Below are 15,395 nucleotides of genomic sequence, written 5' to 3' on the forward strand. Positions count from 1 at the left end.
CCTTGTGATAAGACATAATGTGCGATGAATTTTATTACCGATGCTGCACTATTTGCAAACTAAATTTGAGTTCAGTTTAGATTTGTTCTAACGGTAGATACATTCTCTCTCTTTGGTTTTGTAGCTCTTTCGTTATAGTCCATTCCTATGCAAGGAGAGCGTGGTCTTAAACCATGGAAACGATCCGATTTCAAGTGTGAGACGCTGCACGGTTTTGACTCGTGCTCTTTCTTTTTACGGATGAACCAGGATGTAGAGGAACACTGTGCTAACTCCTTTCTCAGCGAGCTGCTGCTACAACCGTACAACAAAGGGTTTATGGCTGCGTTGACGAACACCAGGTACCTGCTTACATACCTGTAATACAAGTTGTATTATGTATTTTGTATAGTCAGTCCCATAATTGATGGTCCACGCTTTAAATCAGAATAACTTTTCAAATCTAATTTAGAGTGTGTTCCGTCAATTATGAGACTGACCGTAGTATCATGATGTTTCAGAAATATTTACCACAGTGGGTACATAGCTTCTGCTTGTCCCGGTTTAGATGTTCCTTGCAATAATTGGGCCCTTGTAATTATTAACGCTGTGAACGGTACGCGACATATTATGAACGCTAAAACTATAAGAGCGAGCACTCGTGCTACTTTGCCTTTGTACTTGACTACTATAGGAAATTTACTTCTTAGCGCTTGAGACTCGTAGCGATCTAGCTGTAAAAACACGGTATAAAGTTCTAATTCGTTTGCTTATCGAATACAAGAGAGCTCTTGGATCAATACTTTAATTAGAATAGCTGAATAACATATTGCCATGATGGTCAGCGGTGCCCAGACACTCAAGCTAGCGAATATGTGCCAGTACGGATAGACTAGCACCGTGTCTTCGGTGCAGTAAGCTTCCGAATAATTTTTCCATTGTCTTTTATAATAATGTCTGAAATAGGCCAAAGGAGTAGCGACAGCAACAGCAGAGATCCAAGTAGCGAAGAGCAACATGTAGGTCACCCTTCGAACAGACAAGTACAATGCGTATTTATATACGCCATCCTGAATTTGTTATTTTACTGATACTTTGTTTTACTACCTCTTCGATAGGTGTCCCGAACAATTGAATACAATTGTGGAGACACGATCATAACTTATCGCACTCAGATTGAAGACGGCTACCAACGTCAGTGCATGAACTAATGGTCCATCCAGACGACAGCCGATCTCTTCCAAAATGTAATTCTGAAATAGATCTATGCAGAGGAACATCCACGGGCATATTACGCAGATGCCCAAGTCTGCGATGCACATGTTCACGATTAAGAGATTGGTAGTGGTTCGAAGGGATTTTTTCTTGACCACTACGTAAATCAAGCCGCTGTTAGCTAGAGATCCGATGACGATGATTGGTAAAAGACAAAGAATTTTTACAGCCACTTTCCATGCAGGCTTTATCACCCAAATCTCTCCAGGGAACGGATATTTGCTGGTGTCGATGTCTTCCCACTGAGAACCCATAGATTTGTCAGTCTTACTCCGTAAAATTAGTAGATGAATTATTGCTAGTAGAAGCGGAGTTGTACTTCTGAATCGGCGGTGGCTATTTCGTACGGGTGTTCCGCATGAAAATTCCATTGCACATCTAAGACCATACTTCTATTCTCTAACGTTGAAACTTCCATGTTGTTTATAGTTGCTTTCGCTGCGAGAGTGCAACATGCGTTCCGATAGACTACTGGCACAACAATCGTAATTGTAAGAACTTAACATGAACACAGCAGATGTCCCATTAGCATTAGCAGCGAGTCTGTTTGCACAGCTCTCGAGATACAGTAACTATAATAGATGTATTTGCATGCTCGGATATCTCTTCTAGCGAGTACATTAAAAAAGGGTGAGAAAATATGATTTATCAGAATAGAAAATTCTGATATAATCACTGTGTAAATACTTGATTTATCTACTGCATCGGAGAAGTCATCAATGGATTATTTATGATAACACTATTGATACTATTAACTATATTTTTATTTGGTTGCAAATATGTGCACACGCGTGTTTTACACTGTACAATAATTTTTTTTTTTTTAGTAAAGATTGAATTCGTTTATATCTCTTATATACAAGTATAGAAATTTGGCACGTTCACATTCAAATAAAAATACAAATTTTCTATGATGACTCTATTATCTTTTGTATTAATATATCTGATATTAGACTCTTCGCGTTTATTTGTACTTGATTGATTACTTCCTAATCAGTCGTACCCAGAACTATCTGGATGAACGTTTTATTATTATAATTTTCAAAGAATAAGATACAAATATACAGAATATGTTGCATTCTGTTGTTTCTACATGTATATGAAAAATATATAAATATCATGCTCTGAGAATGTTTTAAGTTACGTGAGTAAATAGTTCTGCGTCGTTTTCAGTGGTAACAAGTATTGTGGTTCCTCCTTAAAAGAATAGAATTAATTCAAATCGTAAATTCTGTACAAAACAGTTTACATGAATACACCTGTATTTTTACAGTATCATAAATTCTAACATCAATGGAACTTAATGTAAAGATAAAATTAATCTTTGATCTCTACTAGATTTTACATTTTGTCCGGAGTTGAAAATAATATTTTATTACACGACTTCCTTTGGATCAATATCGAATAAATGAATAATTGGGAAGCGAAGAAACACGAAGAGAGAAAAAAAATGGAAATTCTAGGGAATCGCATTTGCAAGAAACGGAACGGAACGTAACACGTTAAAATAGATTAAGAAATAAATAATATAAATTCTATTTTACTCCCCTATATTATTAAATAGGCACAATTAAAAATTATAGTTCGTCATAGTACAATCGCTAATTCGTATTTAACATTTCTCTAGTCCATACAGTACCCAAATGAGGATGTACAAATTCGAAATACGATATTTACAGACCAATACTATTATATCTGATATCTCATCACTAGTCACAGCAGTTTGTATTAGAATGTTCGTCTTTTAGAATTAAAAAATTTCATAGTTCTAAATTCAGCCCGCGAATAAACAAATTCTGCCAATACATAGTCTTCAGAGTCCCGAGTTCTACGTAAAATAGGAAATTATTCGATATTACATTTAGCGGTATATTGAACAATATTAAACTACAATTTTATAACAAACATTTTGACTAGCTTCCATAGTCTCATTCCGTGTCCTCGGCTTCCGACGACTGTTCAACTGGCAAAGGAGAGGGAATGACTAATTCATCGTCCTCCACTTCTTCCTCTGCCAACAAGAAATCCTCTCCTTCGTGAACCTCTTCTTCTCTCGCTGGTTCCGGAGGAGCCAATATATCTGTGCCGTGTTGTTTCAGGTGATCCTTCAATGCGAACGCTCTGCCGTACGATGCACCACAAACGTAACAACTAAATTTCAAATTGTTGTCCTTCTTGTGTGTCTGTATGTGAGCACGCGCGGCGTACAATGAAGCGAACGGCCGGGAACACTCGGTGCACCGGAACGGTTTCGTGTGGCTGTTCTTGTGGCCCGCTAATTGAACACGCGTTTTAAACGTTTTCGGACAATACGGACAAGTGTAAGCGCGCTCCTCGCCGTGCGTCAGCAAATGATGATTGTATACAGAGGAAGCCTTGAATCTCTTGCCGCAATGCTGGCATCCGTAAGGTCTCACCCCGGTATGCGTCCTCATGTGCAAAGTCAAACAATACGAAACACGAAACGTTTTCCCGCACACCTGTTCGCAAATAGGAATTGAATGTATTGTTGTATATCGCTTGCATTTATCTACATATGTATTTCTACTCACTTCGCACGCATGTGGCTTTTCCCCAGTGTGAATCCGTTCATGCTTCACTTTCTCATGGGGTCTCGTGAATCTACGACCACAGTGCTGGCACTGATAAGGCTTTTGATTTTCCGTGGGTTCCGTGGTCATGGTTTCCGTCGCGGGCGGCGTCGGAGAATGCGATTGACTGAGCTCCGTGTGCACCGCTGCATGCATTGCTAAACTATCAGCGGAATCGAACTTCCGGTTGCAAACTGTACAAGTTACAGAGTCTCCGGTGTGCAGTGCCATGTGCGCTTCCTTGTACGATTCTGCTAATGTCTTGCCTGCAAGTACAATTTATTAATTCTACTCGAAGCACTACGATTTACTGGGCAGTAAAGAAACAGTTAGAAAGCAAAGAATCATCGCGTTACCGCACTCGGGACACGTGAACGTAGCGCTGGGTGTTCCCTCGGGTGCATCGACGTGTCTTGCTCTAACCGGCGCGTGCATCCGAGAATGCAAGCGCAAGCTTTTATGCGAACAGAACTCTGTACCGCATGTTTCGCATACAAACGTCTTTTGATTCGGGTCCGGTTCACCCTCGTGAACCTTCGCGTGCAGTTGCAACGCTTTCGGCGTAGCGAACGTTTGATCGCAGCTGTCGCAACGATTGTTGCCGTGAAGACACGCGTGCACTCGGAAGTTGCCCAATTTCGAGAACTGTTGAAGGCACTGATTGCATCTGTACATTCTCATTGGCGCTGCCGCCAATCTCTTCTCGCGTACCTGAAATCACAATTTGTTCAGTTGAAAGGAGACTCAGTTTAAATGAACGTGTTGAGGGGGCAAGTACGAGTTCGTCCTCCTACTTTTACTCCTTCCACGTTAGAAAAGAACTTTTCTATCATCGGAGCCTTGGTCGACTGCAAAGACGTTTGGGCAGGGGCTCTGTCCCAAAACCTTTCTATTTGCACAACTTTTCGTGTGTACAGTCTTCCTTCGCTGTCTACGCACTCCTCTGTGCGTAGCGTATTCATGCTTTGCCTTTGTCTCGTGTTCACTGCGCTTCCTGACTCTGCCGGTTGGGCATTAGCCATGGGTATGGTAGGAAGATCGTCTAATTGGTCAGCTATCTCCAGCAACACCTCTTGGCCGTCGTGATATTGCTTTATATGCTCGACGACCGAATTGAAACTCATATCACAGCTGGTACAACTGTAAACAGCTTCCGGTTCTAACTGTTAAAGTGAAATAATCGCATTCAGTTGAACAAGTCGCGTAAACTTGAAAATTTCAACTCCTGTTTATACCTCGCAGAGTTCTTCTTTCACATGTAACAACCCGTCCTCGTCTAATTCGCCTACATCATTTATGTGGTCCATATTTATCAGAGCACCTGTGTTACCATCGAGGAGCTCCGAACCCTCGGGTAGAATGGTAATTATATTTTTATTTCCATCCTTATCTTCCGTCTCGGCTGCCGATATAGTTACGATGTGGTCCTGGGTCAAGGAAGTTTTGTCCTTCTTGCTGGTACTAGGAACTTTCTCTGTCATCTTAAACTCCAAAGAGTTTTGCTCCATCCGCGCCTCTTCCGTGTCCATTTTCTCTACGACTTTGATCTCTCCTAATACGTTTGTTAGAAGCAATACTCAAATACTCAAATAGAATTAACATAGATTCGATTAGGAGTTCTACACACCATTTTCATCGACTTGTATAGTTTGAGGCCCCCCGACTATCATAATTCCACTATCGTTTACAGTTGCTAGGAAACTTTGATCTATACCTTCGACGTTGGTATCCTGAAACAAGAATTATCGAGTACAGATCACAGTCGAGATAAAGTCAGGTCTTTATACAAACCATTAGTACTGTTGTATCTGCTTCGGATTCTTGTTGAATTTTACGCGTAGACTCTTCCTTGTCGTTGTGCGATTCCTCTGGATCGACGGTCTGTCCACAGCGATCCAAGTGTTGGATAAGTGCCATTACGGAGTCGGAACGTTGCGAACAGCCAGGACAGTATAGGTTGTCCGTCATGCTCAATAAATGATACTTCAATGACTGTGGATTGTTAAAGGTTTCTCCACAGCACATTGGACAAACGAGATTCAACGATCCCATATCTTTTTCGTGTAGACGTTTGCCTTGTTAAGGGTCGTTGTTGACTCTAATCTGACCCTTTGTTCACGTATTAATGGGATTCGATGTTTTCGCGCTAGCCTACCCTATTTAAGTAGCGTTAACTCAAAAACCGAACCGGCTTCCCTCCGATGAAAACCTAACCTGACGTCGAATCACAAAGATCAGTGAAATTGCTCGAACGTGTCCGGATACCGAACAATGTCATGTTGTTTCCTCCAGGGACTCGATCGCCTCGTGAAACCTTCGCCTATGTCGAACGAATCCCTTTCCACAAAATCACACAGCACCTCGTCTCCGCAATAACTGCAATAACAAAACTCATTAGAGACGAACTTCAGCGCAAACAAATGCCGCACACAACAATCATGAAGTTAGGGAAGTGATAAGTGAATCGCGAAGTCGGCCATTACATGCGAGTTTCGGAGTAGAACTACGACGGTCAAATCCGTGCCTCGTTATTTTCACTATAATTATGATTTCGACGGAAAACGAACGATAGGGAACACGTTTTACCACGGTTTTTAAATATGTAGTATTGTTTCGAACGATACCAGAAATATGGAATTTGATAATAGCCATTGATAGCGATCAATAGCGATATAAATAGATGTTTTATCGATAAGAGGCGCGCGATGTTTTCGTGTTCCGTTTGAATGAACTTTGCAATTGCGAAACTTCCCGTGATTGTCCCAATGTCTCTTCTCATTTTTACAGGAAGTTTATACGTTAATTACTGTATAGACAGCGGGTCTTTATGCAAAATAAAAATGTTTTACCTGAATTATAACTAGACTGAATTTTTATAGACAAATTTTAAGAAAGTGCAATGAAATTAAATCCTATTTTAAATGGGAGCACTCTCTTTGTAGATCTGAAACAAATAAAAATAGTATTGAGAATTCTATCGAATTTTATATTCTAGAATTGTTTGAAAATTTCCATAAGCCATAAATGCATAAAGACCCGCAGTCTAATTATAACAGACGGGAGTGAAACAGAAATTGATTTTCTTTGTCGATATGGATAAAAGGTTGAAAATAATATAACAGAATTCTTAAATTCTTCTGTTTCCACCGCTTTAAATTACACCTACTCATTTTTGTTATAAATACATAAAGATCCGCAGTCTAATTAGGGACAGTGTAAGATGTAATAGAAGAATGTAGGAAAACGATTCCGAAAGCAATATTTATTATTCTTATTTAATAGGACATATTTACACGGTCTTCATTAGAATCACCACAAGTAGCATCACGCGATCGAATAAACTTTTTAATACCGTAAGTTACGAGTAAGAGACGAGCAGTCTCTCTGCGATACTTTAGTCAGCGTGTTCATGTTGCACATCGCTTTCAAGCCACGTGTTCATAACTAGTTCGACGAACTGTTCCCACCAACTACTTTGAAATATGAAATAGAGAGCACAGGCAGCGATAAAGACCCACGAGAGTACTAAACAGTAATCTGTTTCGTTCGACGGTGTGCTAGACACCGGACCAGCAAAGTCCAATGATGTGACGTACAATGATCCGTTCGGTTGTAGATTAGTTATGTAAGTTATAAATTTGGAGAAAGACTCTAATGTGTAGACATTGTCGTTAAATTTCGCCACTGGTTTTCCATTATGAATCAACATCAGGGTGGGTACTCCGACAATTCCATATTGAGCGTTGAAGCTGTAAGAGAGCACAACATAGTACATCGATTAGATTCAATTTTCTTCAACGAGACACTGTTCGTAGAAGTAACAAATCACAGGGCATTACATTTGGTATTTCATAGCATCGATCGCCACTGCTTTGATGTGTGGAAACGAACGTGGCAACGCGTTAAAATGTGGTGCGGCTTGGCTACTAAATACACACCATCTTGCATAAAATAGTACTATTATACATGTTCCCGGTACCTGATACCAGGGTTTATTTTCTTTGTTATTCCTGCTTCTGTTCGGCGGTCCGGGTTCCAAGATCAACAACTTCATTAAACTAGTCGCGTTGACGATCTGTAATCAAATTACGAATAGTACCTGCAAACTTTACACAGACGATACTCTATTGATTCGATATCTCACCTCTACTGGTCCATAAACTGCGTCCGTTAAACAATTCACTTTAGTTACATTTGAAGAAGAATTGTTTAATGTTACATTCGTTTCGATGGTTGCATTTACTTCTTCAGGTTTTACTATTACAGGGTCCATAGAAGTTATCACAGGTTCTGTGTCGGATTTAGATTCAGATTTTTCGTTTGAGTTTTTAGACTCTGAGGATTCCACCTCGGATTCCACTTTTTGATCTTGGTTTTCGAACAAGATTGTCTGCGCTATTTCTCCTTCGTCCGCTTGTCCAAGGACGACTATTGCCTGAGCTAAATAAGTGAAAGAAAGTTAGTAGTGATTTCTTCTTAGTAGACTGCAGATTTTATGAATTTATAGCAAATATGTTGGGGGGCATGTAATATACATATTTATACGTAAATATGAAGACTTTAACCTGTTAACCAACTATTTTTCGTTTTCATTCTCCGATCTAATTTTACCCTAATACCTGTAACATAAACGAGCAGCATAAATTAGATCGCGTATTAATTGTCGAATCATCGTTAATCGTCTTTGATCTTTTCATGGCCGGAAAAACATCCGGTTAACAGGTTAACGAAAACACGTATTAAAAAGAATAGTTTGGAAAATAATTTCCATAAATATCCGCAGTCTATTTGTTACTGAGAACATGAAGAAAAAGATATTGGCACTTCACCTAAAACTATGACAAATAAACAAAAGTTCCTTCTAGGGGAAAACATCTTATGTACATAACCTAAAACCTGCACGCACGTCTCTCATATATTTATATATTTGCGAAACAGACGCATTCAAATCTCGATGAATTTAAGTATACGCGTTCACATGCATCCACAGTGTTTTAGCGAACAATCATAGTTATCTCGTAAGTCGCCGGATGACACTCGCAATAAAGAAATTTCTGCATTATTTTTATTTTGATTCTGAATCATGGAACAGAGAGGTGCAGACAGGTGCAGAGGGCAGGGAGCAGCAGGCAGTAGGGAGGTAAATATATATATACATATACACAATCAGGTGCAATCAGGTACAATTTACAATCGACTGATCGACTGTTCTAAATAAAGTTCGCCAGTCGATTTCCAGTATCGACGGAAAATTGCGTGATTATATTATATTATTATATGTATATCGAGATGCAACAAATCACGAACCACGCGACTTTCTTCTCAGGGGCGTATACAACGCTGATTTATACTTCGAGAAAAAGAAATGCTGGAAATTAGTAATCGCGACACGATAAAAGATCAATTTGCAAAGAAAAAGTACAGATAAAGGTGCTTTGTTGTTGCCAATAATCATTAATAAGAGATTTTTAAGCTTTTTAAAAATATGTCGCCCCTGTTAGAGGTGGTTAGAGGCGTCAAATGAACGTATTTATATGGGAGATTCATCACGTGACGCCATTTGCATTGTTGTTACGTTTCGGCCCGTTTCGCTTCAATCCAAAGTTGAACGGACTCAACGAATTTCATCATTTTTAAGTAAAACATCCAACCTTTTCTTATTTCAACAGATAACATCGAAAGACGATAATGTTTTTAGTGTATTTCCGTTGCATTTTAGGTTCTCAGGTAATTGTTTGAACGGTCAATTATGTATTTGCCAACTCTCGGATAACAGTATAAACAAAATCTGTTCCGTTCGGTGCGTTCGAACAGCTTGTTGTACTGTACTTTACTGTACACACCTGTTCTGTTCCAGAAACATATACAATGACATTGTGTAACCTCATGATTAATGACTTTCTCAGTCACTGTCGGACCGTCATAGGCGACGCGGGTCAGTTACATACTCGAACGTATTTACCTATTGTATACATCTCCCTTTATTCGACACAGGTATAAGACACGATTTACAAGTATTCTCTCGAGCGTTGTTTAAAGTTTAAACACGTTTAACCCTTTGCGAACGAAGATTTTTTTTACATATTAAAGAATATATTGCTCAGAGAAGTAGATCAGTGCTCAGAGAAAAATGTAAGATACATATATTGCGTATACTAATAATATTGTATCATGTACGCAATTTGTCTGTAACTTTAGGAATTGAATCATAGAAAAATAACATTGCCGTCAATGTGATGACATTCGTCCGCAAAGGTTTAGATATTTAGAGTGTTATGGAAAATGTTAAAAAATAAATAGAAACAATTTTATAGCATCTTTACAATCTCAATAATCGTAAATTAAAAACATTAGAACGCCATTTCGACGCGCTTCGTAAACCTAGCGTAAAACACGCCCAATTGATTACGATGCGTTATACAAAATAAATTGTATACATAGAGTCGTCCGTACTTATACAAGATGTTACGGTTGAGGCGCGAAAAAATTCATACAATTGAAAATGAAATTTCTCGATCTGTTTGCAGGTGATGGTGCGCACAGAGCAGTTACCAGTTGATTTGTAAATTACGAAAGAGTAAATTCACGGCGGCGATCTCACGCGATGCTACGATCAAGCTCGCGGCTTTCGAGCGTGTTCTACGCGCTGCCGCGCCGGAAGAACAAGGAAAGAAAGACGCAGGAGTAGGAGCTGTGCAGCGCGTATCGCGTATCGCGTATCCAGCCACTTTCATTGTTATTCGATCTGCCTTGCCCCGAAGGCGCAAGCTGAAGACCCTGTTCTTCTTCCCGTCTCACGGAAGAACATCGAGACTCCTTTAACACCTGTTTCTACTCGATTAATCGCGAGATCGAGTCACCGGTAAGTACCGAAAAAATCAATCAACGTCTCTCACTTTCGCGACTCGCATTTCACGCCTGCTGATTATCACTGAAACGCTTTCCTTTTGCTGCATCTATGTATAGTTGACTAGAATCTTCTTTTTTAGACTTGCTGAAAGACACGTGTTGTGGCATCCAATAATTTCTTCGCAAATACAGCTAGTCATTGAAAAGCGTATTGTCGATTAACGTTCGAACTATCGATTATTCGAAGCTGCTAGTTTGCTCTAGCTTATACGAATGAGGAGACTGTACTGGTCTATGTAGATTTTGTATTTGCTCGATATACATATTCCTTGAGAAGCTTCTAATCGATCTGCTTATACATATGGTTCAAACGACACTTTTTCAATTGTTTTTTGTGGACGTTGATATTCGATCGCTTTTGGCTTGAAGACGTTGAGTTGGCCAGCTGTATTAGGAGTAATTAAAGTGTTAAAATGAAAAATGAAACTGGAGTAAATCGAGAAAAGTCTTAATTGATAACAATTCTAATTCGTGGTAATTCCTTGGTAAATCTGCTAGCTCATTGTATTTATTACTATAGACACGAGCGCAATGTCGAGGTCTACGTTTCCTTTTTAATATAGGATAGAAGCTTTTCTCGACGATTCGATCCGTAGAAAAAGAATCCGATGCGGAACAGAAACAATGTTTTCGCGAGAAAAAGTTACAAAATCCTTCGTGTCGGTTATCGAACCGTAAAATCGTCTGGCAACGAAATCTGGACTCACCGAAGTTGTTGTTCCGTTCTCGCTGTGTATTAGCATAGAAAAATAAGTGGAGCACTGGCCTTATTCGGCCGAGATTCATTCACTCCTCGGGAAACAATGATGAGATTTCGTATCTGGAATCTGGAGTCGTAAAAAGTATTGCGTTGCGTTGTTGCACCTCTTCTGGCCTCCGGCACCGCTCTTCGCGTAAGTGTATGCGGCCCTGTTGCGTTTCAATATCGGCCAATTAGGAAATTGGGGAACTCTCTCGCGCGTTGCGCCTCTGGGAAATTCTGCATTGTTTTCCGCAACGGTGTGCACGTACCGCGTACCGCGTGCCCGGTAAAATGAATATACTATACACATTATAGTAGCGTGGAAGTGATCGTTTGGCTTACAAAAACTAATTAAGCATTTAACCTTGTTTGAGACGAAAAAGTTCACAGCGCAATTTCGTTGCAATCGACGAACATCTCGCGGAGAAAACAAAAGCAGAATTGCGAAAGATCAAAGAGCATTCGAACAGTTATTCGCCGAGCATAAAGGAAACTGAAAGATGTCGAATAAAAACTTGGGAGCCCGTGTTGTAGAGAATTCTCGCGCAGTTGAATCAGGAGAACTAAAGAGATAGATACGAGCTTCCTAAAATCAATGAGAATCACGGCGATAGGGATAGCACAGAATTAATAACAATCGAGCAGGACAATAGAGACGGCTTGTGTTGAACAAGCGCCGCGCCGTTCGAATTATGCTTCCTGGTTTTCACCCGATTGTCGCTGAAACAGACGGAAGGAAGACGCATTCATGCTCTGTTTCAGCGGCTCGAATTCACTGAGTTTCTACAGGATATGCCCGGTGGAGATGTTTTAATGGCACTGGCCGCACGTAGATGGCATCTTCTCTATCTTCAGCGACCAACGTTCGCGTATCTTTCTCCTAATCGAATTTTAAGCTGTTCATCAATTTCTCCGTTTTACTTTTCCTCGTATTCTCCGCAGCCGTTCTTTATTTTCTGTTCGTATTTGTCGTGTTCACAGGTGATGTTGGCATTCAAGCTTTCCGCACCGTTGTTGCTGGTGTTATCGTCGATCAGGTTCGCTCGCACAAGCATCGCCAACTGGGAGGCCTGCGGTGGAAGGCTGGAACGTGCCTTGGATGCGCTCCATAGAGATTCCAGCAGAAGAAATCGACTGGAGGAGGAGGAACCGGGCGCATCTTATCAGCAAGAACTTCGTTCTGCACCACTTGAGATGTCAGTCTCCCGGATTGCTGTTAAAGTAATATTTATTGCGCAAATCGCATTAAAGTCTGCTAGGCCGCAGCCGGTTTAGAACGTGTATCGCGCGTTTCCTTCGGTACAGTCATTTCATTTCACACGTAAAACCGCGTACCTGAAACCGCAATTGAAAAGAACTGCTCTGCGTGCCTCGCAAACAGAGAATACTTATTAGGGCAATACAGTTTTTTTACTTTACTTTACTCTAATAACTTAACTCTAAAATACTTTACTGTAATTTTCAGCTACCGCAAGGCGCCAGAGACACAGGATCCCCATGGGCCAGGGTGGAGAAATGCGTCTACGAGCCGAACAACAATTCTCTGCAAACCCGCGTCATGTTCAACGACCTCTCCGTTTCCGGTTTGGTATCGCTCATGCCCCGAGATCATCGGCCACCGATCCCAGCCGAGTCCTGCAGGATGAGTCTACGATTAAGACGCGCGGGAATCGATTTTTTAACCAGCCCAATCGCTAGAGGCAGAGGACAGATGAGAATTCGAACCGAGTCCAGCTTTCTCGAGCCGAGATTCGCATCGATCTACGCTTATGGCTGCCAGGCTAGAAGGTTGGACAAACAAATCAAGAGGCAAGACAAGTGGCCGCCGTTTAACAATCCTCCTCGAGACGAGGTAAAGAACCGTTAGGCAAAATAAGAATGATGGGCGTCGATTGGAAGAGAAACAGGAGCCCAGTAAAATCTTCTTTCTTTCTTTCTTTCATGATTTTAATCAATTGAAAATGTATCATTGATTTTAACAACTGATCTTTTTAACATGTTGTACAGTACATTGCGCCTGTAACGCAGAACGACGATTACGAGGCAGCGGAACCCCGCCAGCTGATAGGCGTGTCGAAAGAGGTGGATGTTGTGATACCGAACGAGACTCGTCATTCTCGTTTCCTGAGACCGCCGGTTTCAAAATTGGGCATCTGGCGGAAGAACGTGTGGCTGACCAAGTCGTTGCCTCGCGACAGAAGGTCCCTGTCCGAATCCGACGTCCTCGAGGGTTCGTCGAGCGTTCGCCACTTTCCAGGATCTGTCGAAACCGGTCAGGAAACCGGTGATCACGAGAGGATCTCTAGATCCATGGAGACAATCACGCCGCAGGATTTCGCAAGAGCGTTGTCCAGCAAGAGATCGAGAACGAACGAGACTAACAATTGTACCAGCGATCATCGGAATACCTTGGAGAATAGAACAGAGAGCTTTCTGCGGAGCTTGAACGACAGCGAGCCGAAAAATAATTTCAAAAGAGAGAATAGCTATCGAAACGGAGAGGATCCGAAAGAAAATAGACAGTTGTATGCTGATGATCAGTTGGATAGTATATTTCCACTTGATTTCGAAAATGATAGCAGAGGGTGGCAGTCGAAAGAACATGTAGCTAGAGAAATGGAGGACGTGTTCCTCAGAGGAGCAAGCCAGGCTCTCACTAAGTTTATAGAACGACAACTGCATCCTGCTATCAAAGAAACTCTGATGATCTCTATGGGCTACACTATTAGCTACGGATAAAACACTGTATGTGTGTTTGTTAGTTTGTCTTATCGTTAGAGAAGTTTGTAATCGAGCACAACTTAGAGACATTGTGAAAATTCAAGAGAAGCCAGAGTCACGGTATTTTTTTGTATCTATATGTCTAGTCTTGACAATTATATATACATATACATAGTATAGAATTGGATACGGTAGACTGTGTTTGAAACGCAAGGTGGTAGATTACTATATGTATACATTATGGCAAATTATGTATGCTGTTTCGTGCAATAAGTAGCATTAGTGGCTTTCTTTATTATTTATAGATGTTATTATATAAGTGCAATGATAATATATATATGTACAGTTTGTATATTAAATTAATCTGTATTTTATATATTGTCATGTGTGTAAAATTTTATTTGTAATATGCATATATTAATTGTTAAACAGATGTTCAAATATTGATTCATTTTATATGTTTCACTTTCTCAAACAACGAATGTCGTCTAATTTTGTGAAATGTACATACAGTGAGCGAATAAAAGGATTTAACTAATAAATAATAATGTTTATCTTCATTTGACTACATGCAATGTGTGAATTTATCCAGCCGCAGATGATTCTTGCCGCTCACCTCATAAAATGCAATGCTAATTCCGGCAAGATTCATCTGCTCCTGAAAGGCCTCTGTACAGCGTCAAAGGACATAGCGGAAAAATGCTCAAACTCTGTTAGCCAAATTTTAGTTCGACTCATTCGCTCAGGTGGCGCCATGTACCATTTCCTCGAAAATCTCAAAATAGCGCCACTGAATGTAGTGGCAAAACGCTCAAACTGTTCGCCAAATTTTAGTTCGATTCATTCGTACAGGTGGTGCCACATACCATTTTCACTTCCAATGTTCGATTTAGTACCGTAGCTAATAAAAAAATGTAGATATATACAAAATCCCTACTGGAATGTTGCCAATGATCTATTCTAGTTTCCCCAATTACAAATCTTCACATATTATGTCTGGAAAGTCCCAAAATAAATTATTTGAGATAATTGTGTGAAGATTTTCGAGGTCATTTCTGGGCAGAGGCTCGGAAAATTGTTGATAACTATTTAACAAGTAACAAAATCTAATCAAAAACTATACGTGAAAGTAGCATTAGGTCTGCCTCGTATTCTCCAAACGCTAAAGTTTATAAATT

General features: G+C 40.3%; 4 protein-coding genes across 8 annotated transcripts; 1 reads left to right on the plus strand and 3 right to left on the minus strand.

The window, feature by feature from the left end:
- Nucleotides 1-41: 41 nt before the first annotated feature.
- On the minus strand, nt 42-2,056 carry LOC143215095 (neuropeptide Y receptor type 2). The gene is made up of 5 exons (XM_076436875.1): nt 1,574-2,056; nt 1,087-1,496; nt 783-1,008; nt 511-713; nt 42-357 (listed from the first exon to the last, which is right to left on the minus strand). The coding sequence occupies exons 1-5, from the start codon at nt 1,670-1,672 to the stop codon at nt 72-74; spliced, it is 1,224 nt and encodes a 407-aa protein (XP_076292990.1). The 5' UTR covers nt 1,673-2,056; the 3' UTR covers nt 42-71.
- Nucleotides 2,057-2,246: 190 nt separating this feature from the next.
- LOC143215061 (uncharacterized) lies at nt 2,247-6,354 on the minus strand. Its single transcript, XM_076436810.1, has 7 exons — nt 5,637-6,354; nt 5,473-5,575; nt 5,081-5,397; nt 4,640-5,008; nt 4,202-4,556; nt 3,807-4,111; nt 2,247-3,734 (listed from the first exon to the last, which is right to left on the minus strand). The coding sequence occupies exons 1-7, from the start codon at nt 5,895-5,897 to the stop codon at nt 3,183-3,185; spliced, it is 2,262 nt and encodes a 753-aa protein (XP_076292925.1). The 5' UTR covers nt 5,898-6,354; the 3' UTR covers nt 2,247-3,182.
- A 733-nt stretch (nt 6,355-7,087) lies between these two features.
- On the minus strand, nt 7,088-9,315 carry Bug (thioredoxin domain-containing protein bug). Of its 3 annotated transcripts, none has more exons than XM_076436844.1 (4): nt 9,153-9,315; nt 7,990-8,285; nt 7,685-7,920; nt 7,088-7,594 (listed from the first exon to the last, which is right to left on the minus strand). In XM_076436844.1, exons 1-4 carry the CDS (start codon nt 9,298-9,300, stop codon nt 7,240-7,242), a joined length of 1,035 nt encoding a protein of 344 aa, XP_076292959.1. In that variant the 5' UTR covers nt 9,301-9,315; the 3' UTR covers nt 7,088-7,239. The 3 variants fall into 3 exon arrangements, with proteins under 3 accessions (XP_076292959.1, XP_076292961.1, XP_076292960.1); XM_076436846.1 differs by lacking the exon at nt 9,153-9,315 and adding an exon at nt 8,675-8,970; XM_076436845.1 differs by lacking the exon at nt 9,153-9,315 and adding an exon at nt 8,411-8,655.
- Nucleotides 9,055-14,767, plus strand: LOC143215072 (uncharacterized). Of its 3 annotated transcripts, none has more exons than XM_076436833.1 (6): nt 9,055-9,572; nt 9,703-9,839; nt 10,373-10,707; nt 12,478-12,717; nt 12,962-13,348; nt 13,504-14,767. In XM_076436833.1, exons 4-6 carry the CDS (start codon nt 12,481-12,483, stop codon nt 14,233-14,235), a joined length of 1,356 nt encoding a protein of 451 aa, XP_076292948.1. In that variant the 5' UTR covers nt 9,055-9,572; nt 9,703-9,839; nt 10,373-10,707; nt 12,478-12,480; the 3' UTR covers nt 14,236-14,767. The 3 variants fall into 3 exon arrangements, with proteins under 3 accessions (XP_076292948.1, XP_076292950.1, XP_076292949.1); XM_076436835.1 differs by having other exon boundaries at nt 9,703-9,780; XM_076436834.1 differs by lacking the exon at nt 9,055-9,572 and having other exon boundaries at nt 9,622-9,839.
- The last annotated feature ends 628 nt before the right edge of the window (nt 14,768-15,395 follow it).

Source organism: Lasioglossum baleicum, chromosome 13, assembly GCF_051020765.1.
Source record: "Lasioglossum baleicum chromosome 13, iyLasBale1, whole genome shotgun sequence".
In the NCBI taxonomy this organism is placed as follows: domain Eukaryota; kingdom Metazoa; phylum Arthropoda; class Insecta; order Hymenoptera; family Halictidae; genus Lasioglossum; species Lasioglossum baleicum.